This window comes from Ovis aries, chromosome 14 (genome assembly GCF_016772045.2).
Source record: "Ovis aries strain OAR_USU_Benz2616 breed Rambouillet chromosome 14, ARS-UI_Ramb_v3.0, whole genome shotgun sequence".
NCBI classification, from domain to species: domain Eukaryota; kingdom Metazoa; phylum Chordata; class Mammalia; order Artiodactyla; family Bovidae; genus Ovis; species Ovis aries.
The window spans coordinates 60358654-60377753 of record NC_056067.1 but is presented as its reverse complement, the minus strand read 5'-3'; the positions used below and the strand labels follow the sequence as shown (position 1 = coordinate 60377753).

Here is a 19100-nt window from a genome sequence, read left to right as displayed (position 1 = left end):
ATTAAAAAACTATATAATACCTTTTTTTTTCAGTTGAAATTATGTTATCAGTATAATCTGTGGCATTGAAATTTTCTAAACAAGCCTGTTAGTGTTTTAAGTAGTAAATTACCAACAGTTGTGTTTCTGTATTCACGTCTGTAATAACCTTTCAAGCCATTCCACATTGCACTTTTTTTTTCATATTAATACAATATTTATTTGTTTTCCTTCTGTCAAACCGTGAGCCCCCCACTTTATCCAGGCTGCCTGGGGAGTTCCAGGAAAGGGAACATACAGGGCAGACACAGGAGAAAGAACTATGGGAGGTGGAAACAGCTCCTTCACATCATGAAGAAGATGAGCTAGACCACCATCAGGCAAAAGAGCCCCATGGCCTTTGAGAGGGCCAAGCCCATGGCGTGGAAGAGCTACTGTTTCAGAGAAGGGTTCCTGGCATAACAGTGATGAAGCTCCCGAACACAGTCCCACTTCCAGCCCCAGAGCCAGCCACCCCTTCTGTGGCAGCGCCAGCTCCAGGGAACTTGGCTGCTGTGTCAAAGTCCCTTGAAATGGCACTGGTTTGGAAGGTGTGGCTAGGAATAAGTGAGATGGTCTGGGGACCTGGGGCTGCCAAGCTGCTGTGGCTCTCATGGGTCAGTGTCTCTGGTCCTTCACCACCACTGTGGACAGTGATCACTCAACAGGGGGAAGTTCTCCTGATCAGGGAGGGTGTAGAGACGAATTTGGCACAGGTGTCCATGTTCAAGGGATGACGGCCCGAGGCCCAAGAGCTGCTCCCCCTGCAGAGAAGACAGAGGGGCAGGGAAGAGGCTCACCTTGGACTTCTTTCAAGTTTTCTTTAGGAGCCCTCTGTCAAAGGACTTCCAATGTTCTCTGTATTACTTCACTGTTAGATGCTTAAGCTTCAGTTGCTGAGCCCAAGCCTCTGAGTTCAGGTGCTTCGTGTAACATTTCTTACCTTGTTGATCTGAGTCAAGTTTCTCAGAGTGTCTGTGACACAGGTTTTCTTCTCTAAGGTGGGAACAGATGGTTCTTTAATGAGCTATTATATTGATGACAGGTTCTTGCCTGTAAAGTACTTATTTAATGTTTAGAGTAATACTATAGTAATTCAGAGCAACAGGAAGCCTTCAGACACTTTTAGTCCTTGCTGCTGTTATCAACATCATACCTGAAACTTTTGACCTTTCCGTTAAAAGTGCTGTGGACTTTGTCATCTCTGAAGACACCACTCATGCTGTACCTCATCGAGATAATGAGTTGTACTCACTGGGTAGAACATAATATCTAACACTTCTGTATAGCCAAAACAGTGTTGAGCTTTATTTTTATATATTTCATGGATTTTGAACAATGATAAAAAACACATATTCATTGGAGGATCTCATAAGGTCTTAGGAAAAAGCATAATAAATTAAAATTAGAGATCCGTAATTTCTCCAGATACCCCTGCATGGGTCTGTTAGAACACATACTTCAACCAAGTCAATCCTTGCCCCTTACCACCCTTTCTCTTTTGCATGAAAATGAGAACTTTTCATGACCCTTTTGCTGACATGTGGTTTCATTTCAGGAACGACTGACCTCTGAGGATGTGGCCATCGAATTCACTCAGGAGGAGTGGGAATTCCTGGATCCTGCTCAGAGGGCCTTGTACAGGGACGTGATGCTGGAGACCTACAGGAACCTGCTATCTGTGGGTGAGGATGACTTCCTTCCAGAGCTGCCCTTGGGTATCTGCATTTTCCCTGTGTGCCCCTTGGGAGGCCCTGATGTCTTCCATCTGAGAGTTCTGGTGACTCGGTAAACTGACCCTCTTCAGATGCTGTGTCTGTTTCATGTCATATCTGAGGTTGTCCCAGAGCTTAATTATGTACAAAGCTCACTGGCAAATGTTAAAAGAAAATACCAAAAAACCCGATTTCCTATTTTCTTTCTTTTGACTTTTGCTCAGTGTTTAAAAAAATCCACAGCACTTTAGGTTTCTTTCTTCTGATAACTCTGAATATCTATTTGTTTGTTTTCGCTTGCTTGTTTATTTTTTTTTAGCTGCACCATTCTGCATGTGGGATCTTAGTTCTCTGACTAAGACTCAAACCTGCACCCCCTGCACTGGAATGCAGAGTCTTAACCACTGGATCACTAGGGGAGTCCCAGAATTTCTGTTTCTGATCTGAATATTATCTCCACATTGGACCCTGAGAAAAAGCTTTGTACAGTGGGGAGTGATGTAAAAGTAGCCAAAAATACAACATATAAGGAAAAATGAGTATCTCAAAATGATTGGTTTTTTTTCTGTTTAGGAGTGAGACAAGTTGGTGGATTGGATCCTGTGTGGTTGTTACTTAGGAAAATGTAAGACTGGGTAGAGAGATTGTCTTTTTGATCCTAGATCCTACGAGGGGAGCATATGTGAATCTCACGGGCTCTTGGCTTGCCATCTGTAGGTCGAGTGCGTGGTCCCATCTCAAGATGCTGTAATGTCTGACCTTCATGTTGTGTTAGTTTTACTCTTGTGCTGCTCTGCCCCGTCTGGGAATGTCAACTGTTCCTGATGTTCCATTCTCCTTACTTTGTATCATTTTACCTCTTCAATTTCTTTGAAATATATTCCTGAGGGTCTGAAATTTTATCTGGTTTCCTTGCTGTGATAATCCACCTATGTTTAATTGGCAGCCTCTGGTGAGTCTCTGTGGAGTGGATTTAGTAGGTAACAGAAAACTGTGATGGACACACTATTCCTAATGTTATTTTCTTGCTCTGTACAAAGTCAGCACTTGAAGCTATCCAGTAGAGTGGTCAGTATGTTCTAGGATGATGAGAGAGAAAGTATCACGAGAGCCTGATACATCTTTCCAGGTCATTTTCTGGCTTTGGAGACTCTGTCAAGGGCACCATGACAGTGTTGTTGATGTGTATCAAGGACCATATATTTTAGCCTCTGTAAATGGTATGGGAATTTATCCCAGGACAACTTTGTCTGAGTTCACATTCTCATATCTATGGGGCTATTGGCTGTACTGTTGTTCTGTGCATTGTAGGTATTTTTTTATTTTATAATTGAGTTCAAATTTCTGTGTTACTCTTTGTGTTTCTGTTTTGTATTTGCAATGCGTTGGATGGTTGATTGGGAATGGTCCTTATGGTGGAACTGGTGATCAGTCCCTCTTACAATTCTTTATATTTTCTTTGTATTCACTTACTATCAGATGTATGATTTCCACATATTTTTTCTTTTACTGTTGATTGTCTTTTCAAACTCACTGCACTTTAATGCAGAGTAGTTATAATTTTGATATAGTTCAATTTATTAATATCTGGTTTTATTTTGTGGCCTCTGCTTTTGGTGTTATTTCTGGTAAATCATTTGTGGGTCCAATTTGCAGAAACATTTCCTGCACATTTACTTCTAGGAGTTTTATACATTTGAAACTGAGGTTTAGGTCTTTGAACGATTTTGAGTTCGTTTTTGTCTGTACTGTAAGATAATGTTCCAAGTAAATTCTTTTGCTGGTGGGTATTCAGTTTTGTCAACATGTCTTGTTTCATAGACTGCTTCCCCCATTTAGTAGTTTTTACACCCTTGTGAAACATCTTTCAAACATCTCTGCTAGAGGCGTTTTTGTTTTTGTTTTAACCATTCTTTTTAGGTATGCTGCTGCCTCTGCTGCTAAGTCGTGTCAGTCGTGTCTGACTCTGTGCGACCCCACAGACAGCAGCCCACCAGGCTCCTCTGTCCCTGGGATTCTCCAGGCAAGAACTCTGGAGTGGGTTGCCATTTCCTTCTCCACTTTTTAAGTATAGTTAATTTACAATGTTGTGTTTCAGGTATACAGCAGTTTACAAGATACTCAGTATAGTTCCCTGAGCTGTATGGTATGTTCTTGTTGTTTATCTATTTTGTATATACAGTAGTTTGTAAATATTTAGACTCCTAATTTATCTCTCCCTTTCCTGCCCCCATCACCATCCTGTACTATCCCCTTTGGTAACCATAAGTTTGTTTTTTATGCTGGTGAGTTACTTTTGTGAATAAGTTCATTTGTATCATTTATTTCAGTTCAGCATATAATATCCTATGGTACTTGTCTTTCTCTGTCTGATTTCACTTAGAATAATTGCTAAGTCTGTCTATATTGCTGCAAAAGGCATTACTCCATTGTGTTTTATGCTGTGGAGGTGGCAACACACTCCAGTGTTCTTGCCTGGAGAATTTCATGGACAGGGGAGTCTGGTAGGCTGCAGGTCATGGGGTCTTAAATAGCTGGACACGGCTGAGCTACTTTCACTTCACAATATTCCCATGTATATATGTACCACATATTCTGTATCCCTTTGTCTGTCAGTGAACATTTAGGTTGCTGCCGTGTTTTGGCTGGTATAAATAGTGCTACTAAAAACATTGGGGTGCATGTATCATTTTGAATTCGTTTTCATCCTTTCTGGATATATGCCCAGGATTGGAATTGCTGGTTCACGTGATAGCTCTATTTTTAGTTCTTTATGGAACCTCCATGCTATTCTCCAAAGTGGCAGTACCAATTTATGTTCCTTCCAACAGTGTAGGAGGGTTCTCTTTTCTCCACACCCTTTCAAGGATTTATTGTTTGTAGACTGTTTGATGGTGGTCATTCTGACCAGTGTGAGGTGATACATTTTTGTGGTTTTGATTTGCATTTCTCTTATAAGTAGAGACATCAAACATCTGTTCAGGTGACTGTTGGCCATCTCTTTGTCTCCTTTGGAGAAGTATCTGTTTCGATCTTCTGCCCAGTTTTTGATTGGGTTGTTTATTTGTTTTGATATTAAGGTGTATGAACTGTTTGTATATTTTGGAAATAAATCCCTTCTAGGTAGCATCATTTGCATATATAGTCTTGTAGTCCAAAAGTTGAATTTTTGTTCTTTTTTTGCTTTCCTTTGCTTTGCAAAAAGGTTTTAAATTTAATTAGGTCTCATTTGTTTGATTTTGCCTTTATTACCATGACTCTAAGAGATAGATTCAAAAAAATTCTGCTGACATTTATGTCAGTGTTTTGCATTTGTTTTCCACTATGAATTTTATAGTATCTGGTCTTGCATTTAGATGTTTAACACATTTTGAGTTTATTCTTGTATGTGGTGTTAGAGAATGTTGTAATTTCATTCTTTTTCATGTAACTATCCATTTATTCCAGCATCACTTATTAAAGAGACTTCTTCATTCTATATTCTTTCCTCCTTTGTTATAGAATAATTGACTCTAAGTGAATTGGTTTATTTCTGGGTTTTCTATCCTGTTTTACTGATCTGTGTTTCTGTTTTGTGCCATCATCATACCACTTCCCTGGTGGCTCAGACGGTAAAGCTATCTGCCTACAATGCAGGAGACCCAGGTTCAGTCCCTGGGTCAGGAAGATCTGCTGGAGAAGGAAATGGCAACCCACTCCACTATTTTTGCCTGGGAAATCCCGCCTGGAAAATCCCATGGATGGAGGAGCCTGGTAGGCTGTAGTCCATGGAGTCGCTAAGAGACTGAGCGACTTCACTTTTCCTTTTCACTTTCATGCATTGGAGAAGCAAATGGCAACCGACTCCAGTATTCTTGCTTGGAGAATCCCAGGGACAGAGGAGCCTAGTGGGCTGCTGTCTGTGGGGTCGCACAGAGTCGGACATGACTGAAGTGACTTAGCAGCAGCAGCAGCAGCAGCAGAGATTAGCCTACATTGGTGGCTCAGTGGTCAAGAATTCACCTTCTAATGCAGAAGATGCAGGTTTGATCCCTGCGTCAGGAAGATTCCATGGAGAAGGTAGTGGCAACCCACTCCACTGTTCTTGCCTGGGAAATCCCATGGACAGAGGAGTCCGGTGCGCTACAGTCCACCGTGTCACAAAAAGGCAAACATGACTGAGCAACAGCAACATAGGTGGGGATTGCATTGTTTATTGGCTGTTAGAAAACTGGTGACTATTTTACATCTTAATTTATGTGTCATTTACAGATGATGGTCTTTTAGCGTGTATTCTGCAATACAGCTGACACATACTACTTGTTAACATTGTAAAATGCCTTTTCTTTTTGGGTACATAGTTCTGTAGCAGATGTAGAAAACTATGGTGTTTCAAAAAATTGTTTTAATCATATTCTTCATTTTCTCATTTGTTTTCAATTGTAAACAACCAATTATGAATAGTTAATCCAAAACCAAGCTTATACTGTTAGAATATATAATATATTGTTTAGAATTTATTTATGTACTGTAAGTTTGCAGAATACAATGATAGTGTAATATTTTTCTTTTCAATTTGAGACAACTGTTGATTGATATGTTCCGAAGGGTCCTGGTAGAAAAACACTCTGTTTTTGAGAGTTGGCATATTATCGTCCAATGTGAGTGTGTTTGGCATATGGTTTTTAAAACTAGGCTACCTTAATGGTGAATTTATGTTATGCTTTCTTAAGTTAAGAATTCTATTCCTTTAGTGTTTCTAAACACTTAAGGTGATCATTGTGGTGTTTCATAACTTGATGTAAGCATTACTTTTGGTGTAATATATATTCAACATGAAACATTTACTTTTGAATTATTGTGAGCAGGATACCTATGATTCTTTTTATCTTGTAGATATCTCTCCTACACATGTGATCAAGCATTTACAACCCAAAGTGAACAGTGATAAACTAGAAACATTCCACACATTGATGCTGGGAAGCCCTGAAAGCTGTGAAATCAAACATTTTCATCTTTGGGAAAGTCAGGAAAATATGTGTCAGGGGAGAGATGACTTTGAGTGTCAGGGGAGAGATGACAAAAGAAATTACAAAGGGACACCTGTAAGCCTTAATGGAAATGTGCCTGATGGAAGAGATTCGCATGATAGAAAGGATGCAGGCATCAAGCCCTTTGGAAAGAGGTTTGGATTTAACTTTCAGGATAAACTGCAGATACTTCAAACTGGTAGAATAATTTCTGAATATAATGAAGTTGAGAATTCTGTCAACAACAGTTTCTCATTTTCACCAGTTCAAAGAATTCCTCCTTGTGTCCAAACCAGTGTTTCTAATATATATGGGAATGATTTTATGAATCCTTCAGGAATAACACAAGAACTCAAAGCACACAGGGAAAAACCTTACAAATGTGATGATTGTGGCAAGGCCTTTACTCACAGCTCAGACCTCAGGAGACAAAAGAAAATTCATACAGGAAAGAAATTATTTAAATGTGATATATGTGACAAAGTCTTCAGCCAAAATTCAAACCTTGCTCGTCATCAAAGGGTTCATACTGGAGAGAAACGTTACAAATGTGATGTGTGTGGCAAGGCCTTTACTTGGAGCTCAAACCTCAGTAGACATAAGAAAATACATACAGGAAAGAAATTATTTAAATGTGATATATGTGACAAAGTCTTTGGCCAAAATTCAAAGCTTGCTCGTCATCAGAGGGTTCATACTGGAGAGAAACCTTACAAATGTGATGAGTGTGGCAAGGCCTTTCGTGAAAAGTCAACCCTTTTAAGGCATCAGACAGTTCATACTGGAGAGAAACCTTACAAATGTGATGAGTGTGGCAAGGCCTTTCGTCTAAAGTCAGTCCTTTTAAGGCATCAGACAGTTCATACTGGAGAGAAACCTTACAAATGTGATGGGTGTGGCAAGGCCTTTACTCAGAGCTCACACCTCACGAAACATAAGAAAATTCATACAGGAAAGAATTAGTTAAATGTGATATATGTGACAAAGTCTTCAGCCAAAATTCAGCCCTTTTAATTCATCAGTTGGTTCATACTGGAGAGAAACAAATGTGATGAGTGTCACAGGCCTTTCATGTAAAGTCAATCCTTTTAAGGCATCAGACAGTTCATATTGGAGAGACACCTTGTGATGAGTGTGGCAAGGCCTTTACTGACAGCTAATACCTCAGGAGATAAGAAAATTCATACAAGAAAGAAATTTAAATGTGATATATATGACAAAGTCTTTGGCTGAAATTCAAAGCTTGCTCATCATTAGACGGTTCATACTGGAGAGGAACCTTACAAATGTGATGAGTGTGGCAAGGCCTTTCGTGTAAAGTCAACCCTTTTAACTCATCAGACAGTTCATACTGGAGAGATACCTTACAAATGGGATGAGTGTGGAAAAGTCTTTGGTCAAAAACCACATCTTCAACTTCACTGGAGAATTCATACTGGAGAGAGACCTTTCAAATGTAATGAATGTGGCAAGTTCTTTAGTCAAAATTCACACCTTAAAAAACATTGGAGAATACATATAGAGTAACCTTTCAAATCTTTCGACTGTGGAAAATCCTTTATTCAGGTCTCAGCACTCACTAAACATCAGAAAATCCATACATGAGAGAAACTCATGTGGTATATGGTAGAAGTCTTCAAAATTCAAAGTTCAAAATTCACACCCTACAGTTGCTCAGAGAATTCATCCTACTGAGAAACCATACAAATATCATGAGTGTGGCAACATCATAGGCTTCATGAGAAAATTCATACTGGATAGAAGCCAGATATATATGTATTTATTAGGTCTTTAGAACATGAATTCATTCTAGAAAGATTCCTCACCAATTTCACAAATGTTTAAAAAATAATAATAATAACCTTATCCTCACATCTTGCCAGTAGTATCAGAGTATTTTTCCTGGAGAAAACACACAGCAATGTAATGTGTGTGGCAAGGATCTTACCCAAAAGTCACAAGATAGGAATGTAGTGGAGCCATACTTCCCAGACTCAGTAGTTGTGGCAAATCCTTTACCTTTTTCACTATATGTATTCTCTGATGACTTAATTCAGGTACTCAGCAACTGCATTAAGTCCATATTTGAAGAGACGCTATAGAGATCTTTTCGTGTAAAAGAAACCCGAATTCTACCTCAGCAAAGATGATTCTTTGGGACAGTAGTCTGCCATCTTTTTGGTCTCCTGGCTTTCTGAATAAAGTCACTATTCCTTGCCCGACAAGTAGTCTCTCAGTTTATTGGGCTGTTGTGTGGTGAGCTCTAAGAGCTTGGCTTTGGTAATCATTGATCAAATGCATTTGCTACATGCGTTTCATGATGGTCTCTGGGAAGAAATCAATGAGATGAAGGGACCAACTTCATTAGATACAATTCATTCACATCCATGTTCCCTAGAAAAACACACAGCCTGAATTACAAAATTCAATAGTGTGTGTGAATTAGCAACAGGGAGGGGAGAAAATAATGTAAAACTAGGACATGACTCATCATGGTCAGTAGGATCAGGAAGCCTTTCTGTACATAGTCCAGCCTGTTATAAAACATGTTCTACCAACTGACCTTGAACAGAGTAGGCAAGATGTTAAAAGGCCTGGGCTTTTCGTAGGAGGAGAGGGAGAGTTACCAGGGACTGATGGTGTGCTAGGAACAATGCATAGGAATAGGGTCATGTTCTCCATTGGATAGAAATAACTGTTGTATGTATGATTAAAGAAGAGTTACTCTTCTTTGTGGAAATTGAAGACAGAGCTGTCGTGGTCTTTGTAGGCCGGGACCTGAGGAATGGAGTCGATGAGAAGAAGGAAGCAGGGGCCCCAAGTCTCGAGTGAAACAGGGGTGCTTTATTTGCAAAAACACATGTTTATATATCTTTATACAAGGCAGCTTTAGGCAGTAAAAACATTGAGGAAAAACAAAGTGAAGCAAATAACAATCATGAAAGGGCCAGAAAGCATTCCATATCCTGAGGAAGAGTGGCATAACTGAATAGTAAGTAAAAAGTCACTGAAGGGAATCCAAGCAGATGCTCTTTCTCATGACCTCAGTCCTGAGAACTGCGTGCAGCTCTGCTCGTTCCTGTTTTCCAGGAACTGATAAAGAATAGAGTTGAGAATTAGCACACAAAAGAAGAAAATATCATGTTGGATCCTTTAAAGTTGAATGTCCCCTGACAGTTCCCCCTTTTTTACTTTTTCATAATTGGAGATGACTGTAGATACTTGTGTGAAAAAGACCCTGAGCAAGTGAGTTTGTTTAGTTTAAACAATGTTAGTTGAAAGGCATCGGTATGTTACAATTATAATCACCAGGATAATTATCAGCGTTATAGTTCCAGATCCAATACTATGTGTAATGCCTTGAAACCATCTTTGAGGGTCTAGCCCAGATTATTGATCAACTAGCTGTTCAGCTAAGGTTTCCAAATTGTTGGAAGAGGGTAGACTGTTAGAGAAGGTTTCAGGGATTTCCTTTTGTAAAACTGTACATTTAAGGAAGCATTGTTATGCATATCTTGCAAATGAAATTTGATATTTTCCCAGTTGTAAGTGCTATGGTTGAACCGAAGAGGAGTGATACAAAATTGAGTAGAGTTCCAATCACAATTTAATAATACTTGTTTTTGTAAATCTATTAATTGATCTCCAACCCACTGGATGGCTGTTTTTTAATTCCTGAATTTTATCTTGAACTTTTTCATCTTTCTGAACCTGAGTGACCCATATAGTATGAGCATCTTTAGTCCAATTTTGAATAAAGTTTTTTATTTGAATTGAAGTTTGTAAAGCAGTGTCTGTGACAGTAGCAGTGGTGCAAATGGCTGTTGACCCCAAAATGCCAAGAATCAAGCATCTAATTAATCGCTTAGATCGTCAGAGTAATTTAATGAGTAACTGGGAGGTAAGTCTTGCCATGGGATCCTCTTTCCAGGGTCATTGGAGATCTGCTGGCAACCACAGACTACATTGAGATTGAAGACTCAAAAGGGATTCGTTTTTTTAGAGAAACAGAGGAATTAAGACAAGTATACAATTTGCAATCTATACAGAATGTAAAGTCTTATTAAATTGTAAGTTTCCTGTGGCGATAACAAAAGGAAGGGGAATGCAAGCTTGTATAAAATATGAATCATTATAATGGAAGGAATAGTTACTATGACTATGACTGGTCCCTGTGAAATATCCAGTCCAGGTTCCAAGTTTTCAGTATTTGTAGCAAGTTTCCAGATGTCCAGTTGTTCAGGGCCAGTTTGTTTATTGAGGACAGTTTGAGGACGAGGAGGTGCCATTCCACCATCAAGCCAGCCAAGGAGTCCTTTGTCATGGAAGTGTTCCATTGAACTGTTGGTAATCTTCCATGTTACTTGAGTAACATAATGACACATAGTACTGTTAATATCATCTGAGCAGTTAGATAACCACATACCATAGGGTACCCAATCAACAATGCTGTAATTGGCCACAAACATGAATTTCCATGATTTACCTTGACATCTATCTCAACAAACAGGAGCATATTTAAAATCCTTATAAGTAAACCCCTTACACTGCAACTTTTGTCCTTGTCCTAGAGTTTTGGTAGCATTGACATGGTTCTCATAAAAAGACAGGGCAGTAAACAGTCTAAACAATGTGTGGAAGTTCTTTTTTGGACGCAGGATGAAAGCCCACGTTTGTCAACTAACAATAATTCTGCTGGACCCATGCATAAAGGAAGGATTTTATAGACTAGAGGAATGTTAATCTTCCTTCTTCCTCAGGATGAGAGGGCCCCTCCAAGCTCCAAGGAGGCAGCATATGTACTGAGTCATTAGTGGATACAACCGGTCCTATATCTGTCCATTCTACAACCTGCAATAAAGGGGGGGGGGGGGTTAGATATATAAGCCCAGTAAGTGTGATTAATCAAATCAGCCTGAGCAGGGGAAGCAAAAGCAAGCATAGCGACAGAAATATTTTTAGGATTCCGAGGCATTCCCTGTTGAGAAACCAGATTTTCAGCTTGATTAGTAAGGGTTTTTATTTGTCCTCAAGTGGGGAAATCGTAAGGTCGATGACCTCGAGTGCAGCATTTGTTGGAAATTTTTCAAGTTTTTCAAATTTTTCAATCCTCCTCCTGGGGATTTCACCGTTTCTTCTCTATCTTGAATGCCGGTGGCTCCCCTGGGGTGGATCTTCCGAAGAGGGAGCCAACTGATTTCGTTGGGTCCATCTGAAGAAATACAAGCATATCCCTTTCCCTGTAATATTAATTTTCCAGATTTCCATTGTTCAGTCAACCAGTCTTGATACCAAATGGGGAGAGGAAGGGAGGTATCCTTCAATGCCTCAAAATGTTTTTCTGCTTTGTCAAAGTATCCCCTTGTAGCAAGTTTAAAATTTTTAAGCAAATAAAGCTGTATTAACAATAGTTTCAGGATTAAAGAGTATATTGTGTTGGAATCTGTTGGGGTCCTTTAATGGACCGGAACCTGGCAGTCCGGAGTTGACGATAAGAAAGTGAAAGAAAGAAAGATACGGCACCCAAGCTCTGATAGAGCAAAGGTGCTTTAATGATCTTTCTGTGAGTGTACATAGGCTGTTGTACAAGAAATTTCTTTCGATAAAAATCGGAAAACCAAATGTACAGCAACCATTACCAAGGGAACAAGGGATTAATAATGGTCACAAGGTCAGGAGACAATCCATATCTCAAGAAAGAGGATGAAGACAAAGCAGTTGGAATCCTCCTGTTAAACATTCCCTGACAATTCCCACTTATTTATAATATTTGTAAAAAGGGTTCTGACCGTTTGAGTTTGTTTAGTTCTAATAATTTTGCATGAAGGCAACGAAGAACGACAAATATAATTGTCAAGACAGTCACCAAAATTACAGTTCCAGACCCAGTGCTGTGAGTAATGCTTTGAAACCATCCACGTGGGTCTAACCCAGATAATTGATCAGCTAGTTGTTCAGCTAAAGTTTGCAAATTAGTGGAAGAGGGCAGATTTTTAGAAAAGATTTCAAAGATTTCTTTTTGTAATAATTGTACATTCAGAGAGGCATTGTCATGTATGTTTTGTAAATGAAAATTGATTTGTTCCACGTTCTAGGTACTATTGTTGAACAGGTGTAACACAAAATTGGGTAGAATTTCAATCACATTTTAGCATCACATATTTTTGTACATCTGTTAATTAATCTCCAACCCATTTGATGACTGTTTTTAGTTCCTGTATTTCATCTTGAATATCCTCATCTATCTGAGCCTGAAAGGCCCACATAGTATGAGCATCTTTAGTCCAATTTTGGATAAAATGATGTGTTTGAGTTGAGGTTTGTAAAGCAATGCCAGTGACGGCAGCAGTGGTGCAAATAGCTATTAATCACAAAATGCCAAGAATCAGCCATCCAGTGAATCCTCTCGATCACTGGAGCAGTTTAGTAAGTAACCGGGAAGCAAGTCCAGCCATGGGGCCTTCTTCCCAGGGCCGCTGGAGATTTATTGGTAACCACAGACTACGTTGAGATCGAAGAATTGAAAGGGAGTCATTTCTTAAGGAAACAGAGTTAAGTATATAATTTGCAATTTATACAAGCTACAGAATGTAAAGTCTTATTGAATTGTAAACTTCCTATAGCTAGAACAAAAGGAAGGGGAGCACAAGCTTGTATGAAATATGATTGATTATAATGAATGAAATAGTTTCTATGACTGATTAGCCTCTGTGAAATGTCCAATCCAAGTCCTAAGTTCTTCGGTGCTCGCAGCAAGTTTCCAGGTGTCCCATTGTTCAGGCCCAATCTGGTTATCGAGGACTATCTGAGGACGAGGTGGGTGCCATTCCACCAAGCCACCCAAGAAGTCCTTTGTCATGGTAATGTTGCAGTATAGTGTTACTAACCTTCTATGCTACTTGAGAAGCATAATCACACGCAGTGCTGTTAATATCACCTGAGCAGTTAGATAACCACATGCCATGGGGTCCCCAATCGACAATTGTATGATTAGCCACAGACATTAATTTTCCTGATTTGGCCTGACACTTGTCCCAACGAACCGGAGTATATTTAAAGTTCTTATTAGTAAACCCTTTGCATAGTGTTCTTTGTTCTTTCCCTAACTCTTTCCCTAAAGTTTCAGTAGTATAAACATGGTTCATGGACAAAGAAAGGGCAGTAAATAATCTAAGCAGCATATGAAAGTCCTCTTTTGGAGGCAGGGCAAAAGCCCAAGTTTGTCTGCTAACATTTATGCATAAGTTTGCTGGGCCCAAACAGAAAGGAAGGACTTCATAACCTAGAGAGACATTAGTTTCCCTTCTTCTTCAGGGTGAGAGGGCCCTTTAAGGCTCCAGGGAGAAGGCATATGTATGAAGTCATTGGTTAATATGATTGGTCCTTTCTCTGTCCATTCTACAACCTGAAGTAAAGGGGGTGTTGGGTATGTAAGCCCAGTGTGATTGATTAGTTCAGCTTGAGTCAGGGGGAAGCAGCAGCAAGCAAAGCAAGCAGGGCAACAAAAATATTTTCAGGACTCCGAGGCATTTCTCTATTGAGAAACTGGATTTTCAGCTTGATTAGTAAGGGTTTTTATTTATCTCCAAGACGGGAGATCATAAGGTTGATGCCGCTGAGGGCAGTGCTTTCTGGAGATCTTTAGAGCCACCATGGCCTGTATTGGAATTTCTTCCTCCTGGGGTTTTTGTTATCTCGTTTCTATGTTGAAGGCCCGGGGCCCCCTTGGGTCGGATCTTCCAAAGAGGAAGCCATGTGGGTTCATTGGATCCATCTGGGGAAATACAAGCATACCCCTCTTTCTATAAGATTAATTTCCAAGATTTTCATTGTTTATTCAACCTGTCTTGGTACCAAATGGGCAGAGGAAGAGAAGAGTCCTTCAATTCCTGGAAATGTTTTTCTGCTCGTGTCAAGATACCTCCTTGCAGTCAGTTTAAAAAATTTAAAACAAAGCTATATTAACAATAGTTATAGGCTTAAAGAATATATTGCATTGGAATCTAGTAAAGTGTGCTCTGGATAAGGAAGATAAAAGTGTTCCTGTGTATTCCCCCGTGTTTAATTTTTCATTTGTAGTTTCAGTGTGTAGTGTGTTTGTTTAACTGTGTCTTGTGTTTGTGGATTATAAGAAATGTCTGTAATCTGTTTAATAGAGAATGAATGTAAAAATTGTTTGAAACGCTTAGAATATAGGCAGGGCATTGTCTGTCTTTATAGAATTAGGTGTTCTCATTATTGCAAAGTAAGCTAACAGGTGGGTTATAACATGTTGTGTAGTTTCATCTCAGAGAGGTGTGCCCCATGTAAAAGAAGAATTTGTATCAATCGAGACATGTAAGAAGGAAGAGGAAGAAAGTTCAGAGCAATGAGTTCCATCCATTTGCCATAAAATTCTCTTTCATTTGTCAGAAACCTTTTTTATATGTTTGTATTTGCAAAATACAGGTTTCTGACAAATGAAAGAGAATTTTATGGCAAATGGATGAAAATCATTGCTCTGAACTTACTTCCTCTTCCTTCTTACATGTCTCGATTGATACACATCTTACTTTCCTTTAGCAACTATGAAGTGTCTTGTATATTAGCATTTTATAGATTGGTGAATGTATTTATTATATATTTTTATATAAATATATATTTTCTATATATTAATAGTCTAAAATCTCCAGTTTTTCTGTAAGAAAAACTTTTTGTAAGAGGAAGTTAGTGTTCAGTAATTAATGTTTTAAAATCTTACTTTATTTGGAAATGACCTAGCTATTTAATAAACATTATTTCGTTTAGTACAATTTTATGAATTTAAGTTAACCCAATCCTAAGAGATTATTTTAGGTAGACATTATTTTTTATTAGAGTTCATCTTAAAGTTTTCATCTCATTTATATAAACAGTTTCTTTTTTGTTGACAAACCTAGTTTACCTTAAATCTAGGCACAATAAAAGTATCATATAATGATGATTTAAGACATGTCTTAATTAGATTAGCAAATAATTATATTTAAATTAGATTTATATTTAAATAAACATATTTAATATTGAATATTTTTCAGTTCAGATGAACTTGAATTTAAATAGAGCTCATTAATTTCATATTATCCAAAAACAAAGACATACATTGAGACATAGATAATTTTAGATAGACAGACAGATATAGTTTTCCACTTGATGTTTAAAATATCTTTTATATATATATATTTTTTGCCCCTTAGTTCCACCAATTTGTTTATGGCTGGAGTCCCAGATAGAGTGGGCTGTGTATCCCAAGGACGTGATAAGAGTTAACTTTAGGTTTTTTCCTAGGCCTGTTTTTGTTTCCCAGGCAGAATTGGAGCTCCAAAAAAGTATTTTAACCAGTTAACCTTTTCCTAACTGCACATATAAGAAGAACCGGTTTTGCAATTTCTAAAAAGATTTTATTTTAATCAGTTTTCTCTGGAGTCTAAAGAATGAATATCATGGCCATTCAGTGTCAAAAATATCACTTCTCTTTTTTGTAGTTACAGTATATTACTAATGATATATGCATGAGGGAATTGCTGTGACATTTACATTGGATGTAAAGCCTTGGCTACAAAATTTTGACAAATGGGACTGTTAAGTATACCTTGAGGTAACACAGTCTATTGAAATCTTTTATGAGGCCCGATGTGATTAGGAAAAGGGAGAGAGAAAGTGAATCTCTCTCAGTCTAAAGGGTGTAAAGGCATATTTAAAAAGCAATCTTGTAAATCAGTAATAATAATGTGCCAATTTTGAGGAACAGTAGTAGGGGATGGGATCCCTGGTTGTCGTGCACCCATGGGATTCATAGATGCATTAACTTTTCTAAGGTCTGTTAAGAGATGTCATTTGTTAGATTTCTTTTTTTATAACAAAAATAGGAGAGTTCCAAGAAGAGTAAGATTCCTCAATATGTTTTAATTCTAATTGTGTGTCTATAAGTTCTTTAGTAGCCTGTAATGTTTCTTTCTTAAGGGGCCATTGTTCTGTGCAGATAGGCTCGTCATTCTTCCAAGTTATTTTAATCATTGCTTTGTTTGTTAAATGAGCAGTGGCCCCTAGGAAAAATGTGGAATGTATATCTGAGTTTGCCATTGCATAAGTAAGTTCCTTCCTATTAGATTAAGGGGTGCATCTATCACATAAGGTCTTAATGTTGCAGGCTGGCCTTTCAGTCCTTCATATGGGTAGATTTTAATATTTTGATAAATTTCTTGTACTTTGGTTTGAGAAATTCCTGCAATTTGGCAAGAGATGTTTTGTATAGGCCAGGTTTGGGGCCATAAGTGTTTGGAAATAATAGTAATATCAGATCCAGTGTCACGGAGACCAGAAAATCTTGTACCATTAATTTTGATATTTATATGTGGTCGGGCATATTGAGATACCAATGATGTCCTTAAGGATTGTTTTAGATCTGCCGAATCTGCTTGTCCGTACATTATTAGAGGAGTTAATAGAAATGTAAGGCAAAAGAAGTAATTGAGCAATTTTGTCCCCCTTTTTGAATTGCCATAGAATCTGAGATGACATCATAATTTGAATCTCTCCCTTGTAATCTGAATCAATTACTCCAGGGTGAACAGTAATTCCTTTAGAAGTCAGACTAGATTGGCCAAGCAAGAGACTGAAGGTTTGTGGGCGCAGGGGTCCAAAAAGTCCGGTAGGTACTCTAGAAGGGACTGCTTGAGGGTAAAGGAAAAAATCATTTAGGGCTGGTATATCGATGGCAACACTGCCAGATATTGAGGGTTTGAGGGAAAAGATAGAAGTTGCCCCTGGTTTTTGTTGTAGGGTACCTGGCGGGGGTGGTGGGGGGTCCCCTGTTTGGAGTTTCCCGGAATAGGTTTTCCTTCAATATCAAATTTAGATTTACAGTCTTTGGCCCAATGCATTCCTCTATGGCAGCGAGGGCAGATTCTTTGAAGTTTTTTAGTAGCCTTCTTAGGGCAGTCCCTTTCTAAATGGTTTTTATCTCCACATGTAAAGTATGCTTCATTTCCCTTCCTAGAAGGCAGGAGCCATTGTCTTAGCTAGCATTTGCATCTTTTCAGTTTCTGATTCTAGATTGCCACAAGCCTTCAAATAATTAATGATAGTCCCAGTCTCACGAATTGGAACGATAGCTCTTTGACATTCCTGATTTGCATTCTCATAAGCAAGTAATTTCTCTAGCTACTTTTGGGCTTCTCTGATTACAGTACGGGAAATAGTTTCTAATCGAGCTAAAAAACCAGCATAACGTTGATTAGGTCCTTGTAATGTTTTAGTGTAGCTACCTGTAGGCTCTCTTTGAGGGGTAATTCGATCCCAAGCTTCAAGGACCACTGTTTTCCATTGTTCATGCAATAAGGGAGGGCATTGTATTTGAGCTTCTATGGTCAAATTGTCTGGCACCAGTTAACATTTCAAAAGTAATTTGGTTTGGGGGAGTTCCAGCTCGAGCATTCTTGTTAGCATGATCTCTGGCTATATCATGAAACCACATTGTCCATTGAAGATATTCTCCTGGTTTAAGGAGAGCTTTTATTAAAGGTCGCCAATCATAGGGAATAAAATTTCCAATAGAAAATGCCACAACATTTAGAAGCTCTTTAGTAACAGGTGAAAATGGACCATACATTCAGTTCAGTTCAGTTCAGTCTCTCAGTCGTGTCCGACTCTTTGCGACCCCATGAATCGCAGCACGCCAGGCCTCCCTGTCCATCACCAACTCCTGGAGTTCACTCAGACTCGCGTCCATCGGGTCAGTGATGCCAACCAGCCATCTCATTATCTGTCGTCCCCTTTTCCTCCTGCCCCCAATCCCTCACAGCATCAAAGTCTTTTCCAATGAGTCAGCTCTTCACATGAGGTGGCCAAAGTACTAGAGTTTCAGCTTTAGCATCATTCCTTCCAAAGAAATCCCAGGGCTGATCTCCTTCAGAATGGACTGGTTGGATCTCCTTGCAGTCCAGGGGACTCTCAAGAGTCTTCTCCAACACCACAGTTCAAAGGCATCAATTCTTCAGCGCTCAGCCTTCCTCACAGTCTAACTCTCACATCCATACATGACCACTGGAAAAACCATAGCCTTGACCAGATGGACCTTAGTCAGCAAAGTAATGTCTCTGCTTTGGAATATGCTGTCTAGGTTGGTCATAACTTTTCTTCCAAGGAGTAAGCGTCTTTTAATTTCATGGCTGCAGTCACCATCTGCAGTGATTTTGGAGCCCCAAAAAATAAAGTCTGCCACTGTTTCCACTGGTTGTCCATCTGTTTCCCATGAAGTGATGAGACCAGATGCCATGATCTTCGTTTTCTGAATGTTGAGCTTTAAGCCAACTTTTTCGCTCTCCTCTTTCACTTTCATCAA

At 38.9% G+C, this 19100-nt stretch overlaps 1 protein-coding gene and 1 pseudogene across 17 annotated transcripts in view; one reads left to right on the top strand and one right to left on the bottom strand.

The window, feature by feature from the left end:
* LOC114117925 (zinc finger protein 665-like) overlaps nt 1–8967 on the top strand; it is a 38067-nt gene extending 29100 nt beyond the window's left edge. For all 17 annotated transcript variants that reach the window (XM_060399078.1, XM_042231197.2, XM_042231193.2 and 14 more), the window contains 2 exons: nt 1577–1703; nt 6609–8967. In XM_060399078.1, coding sequence (XP_060255061.1) covers nt 1577–1703; nt 6609–7705 — 1224 coding nt within the window. In that variant the 3' untranslated portion in view covers nt 7706–8967. The remainder of the gene's footprint in view (nt 1–1576; nt 1704–6608) is intronic.
* Nucleotides 345–742, bottom strand: LOC114117790 (ATP synthase F(0) complex subunit C2, mitochondrial-like; annotated as a pseudogene).
* Nucleotides 8968–19100: the final 10133 nt, after the last annotated feature.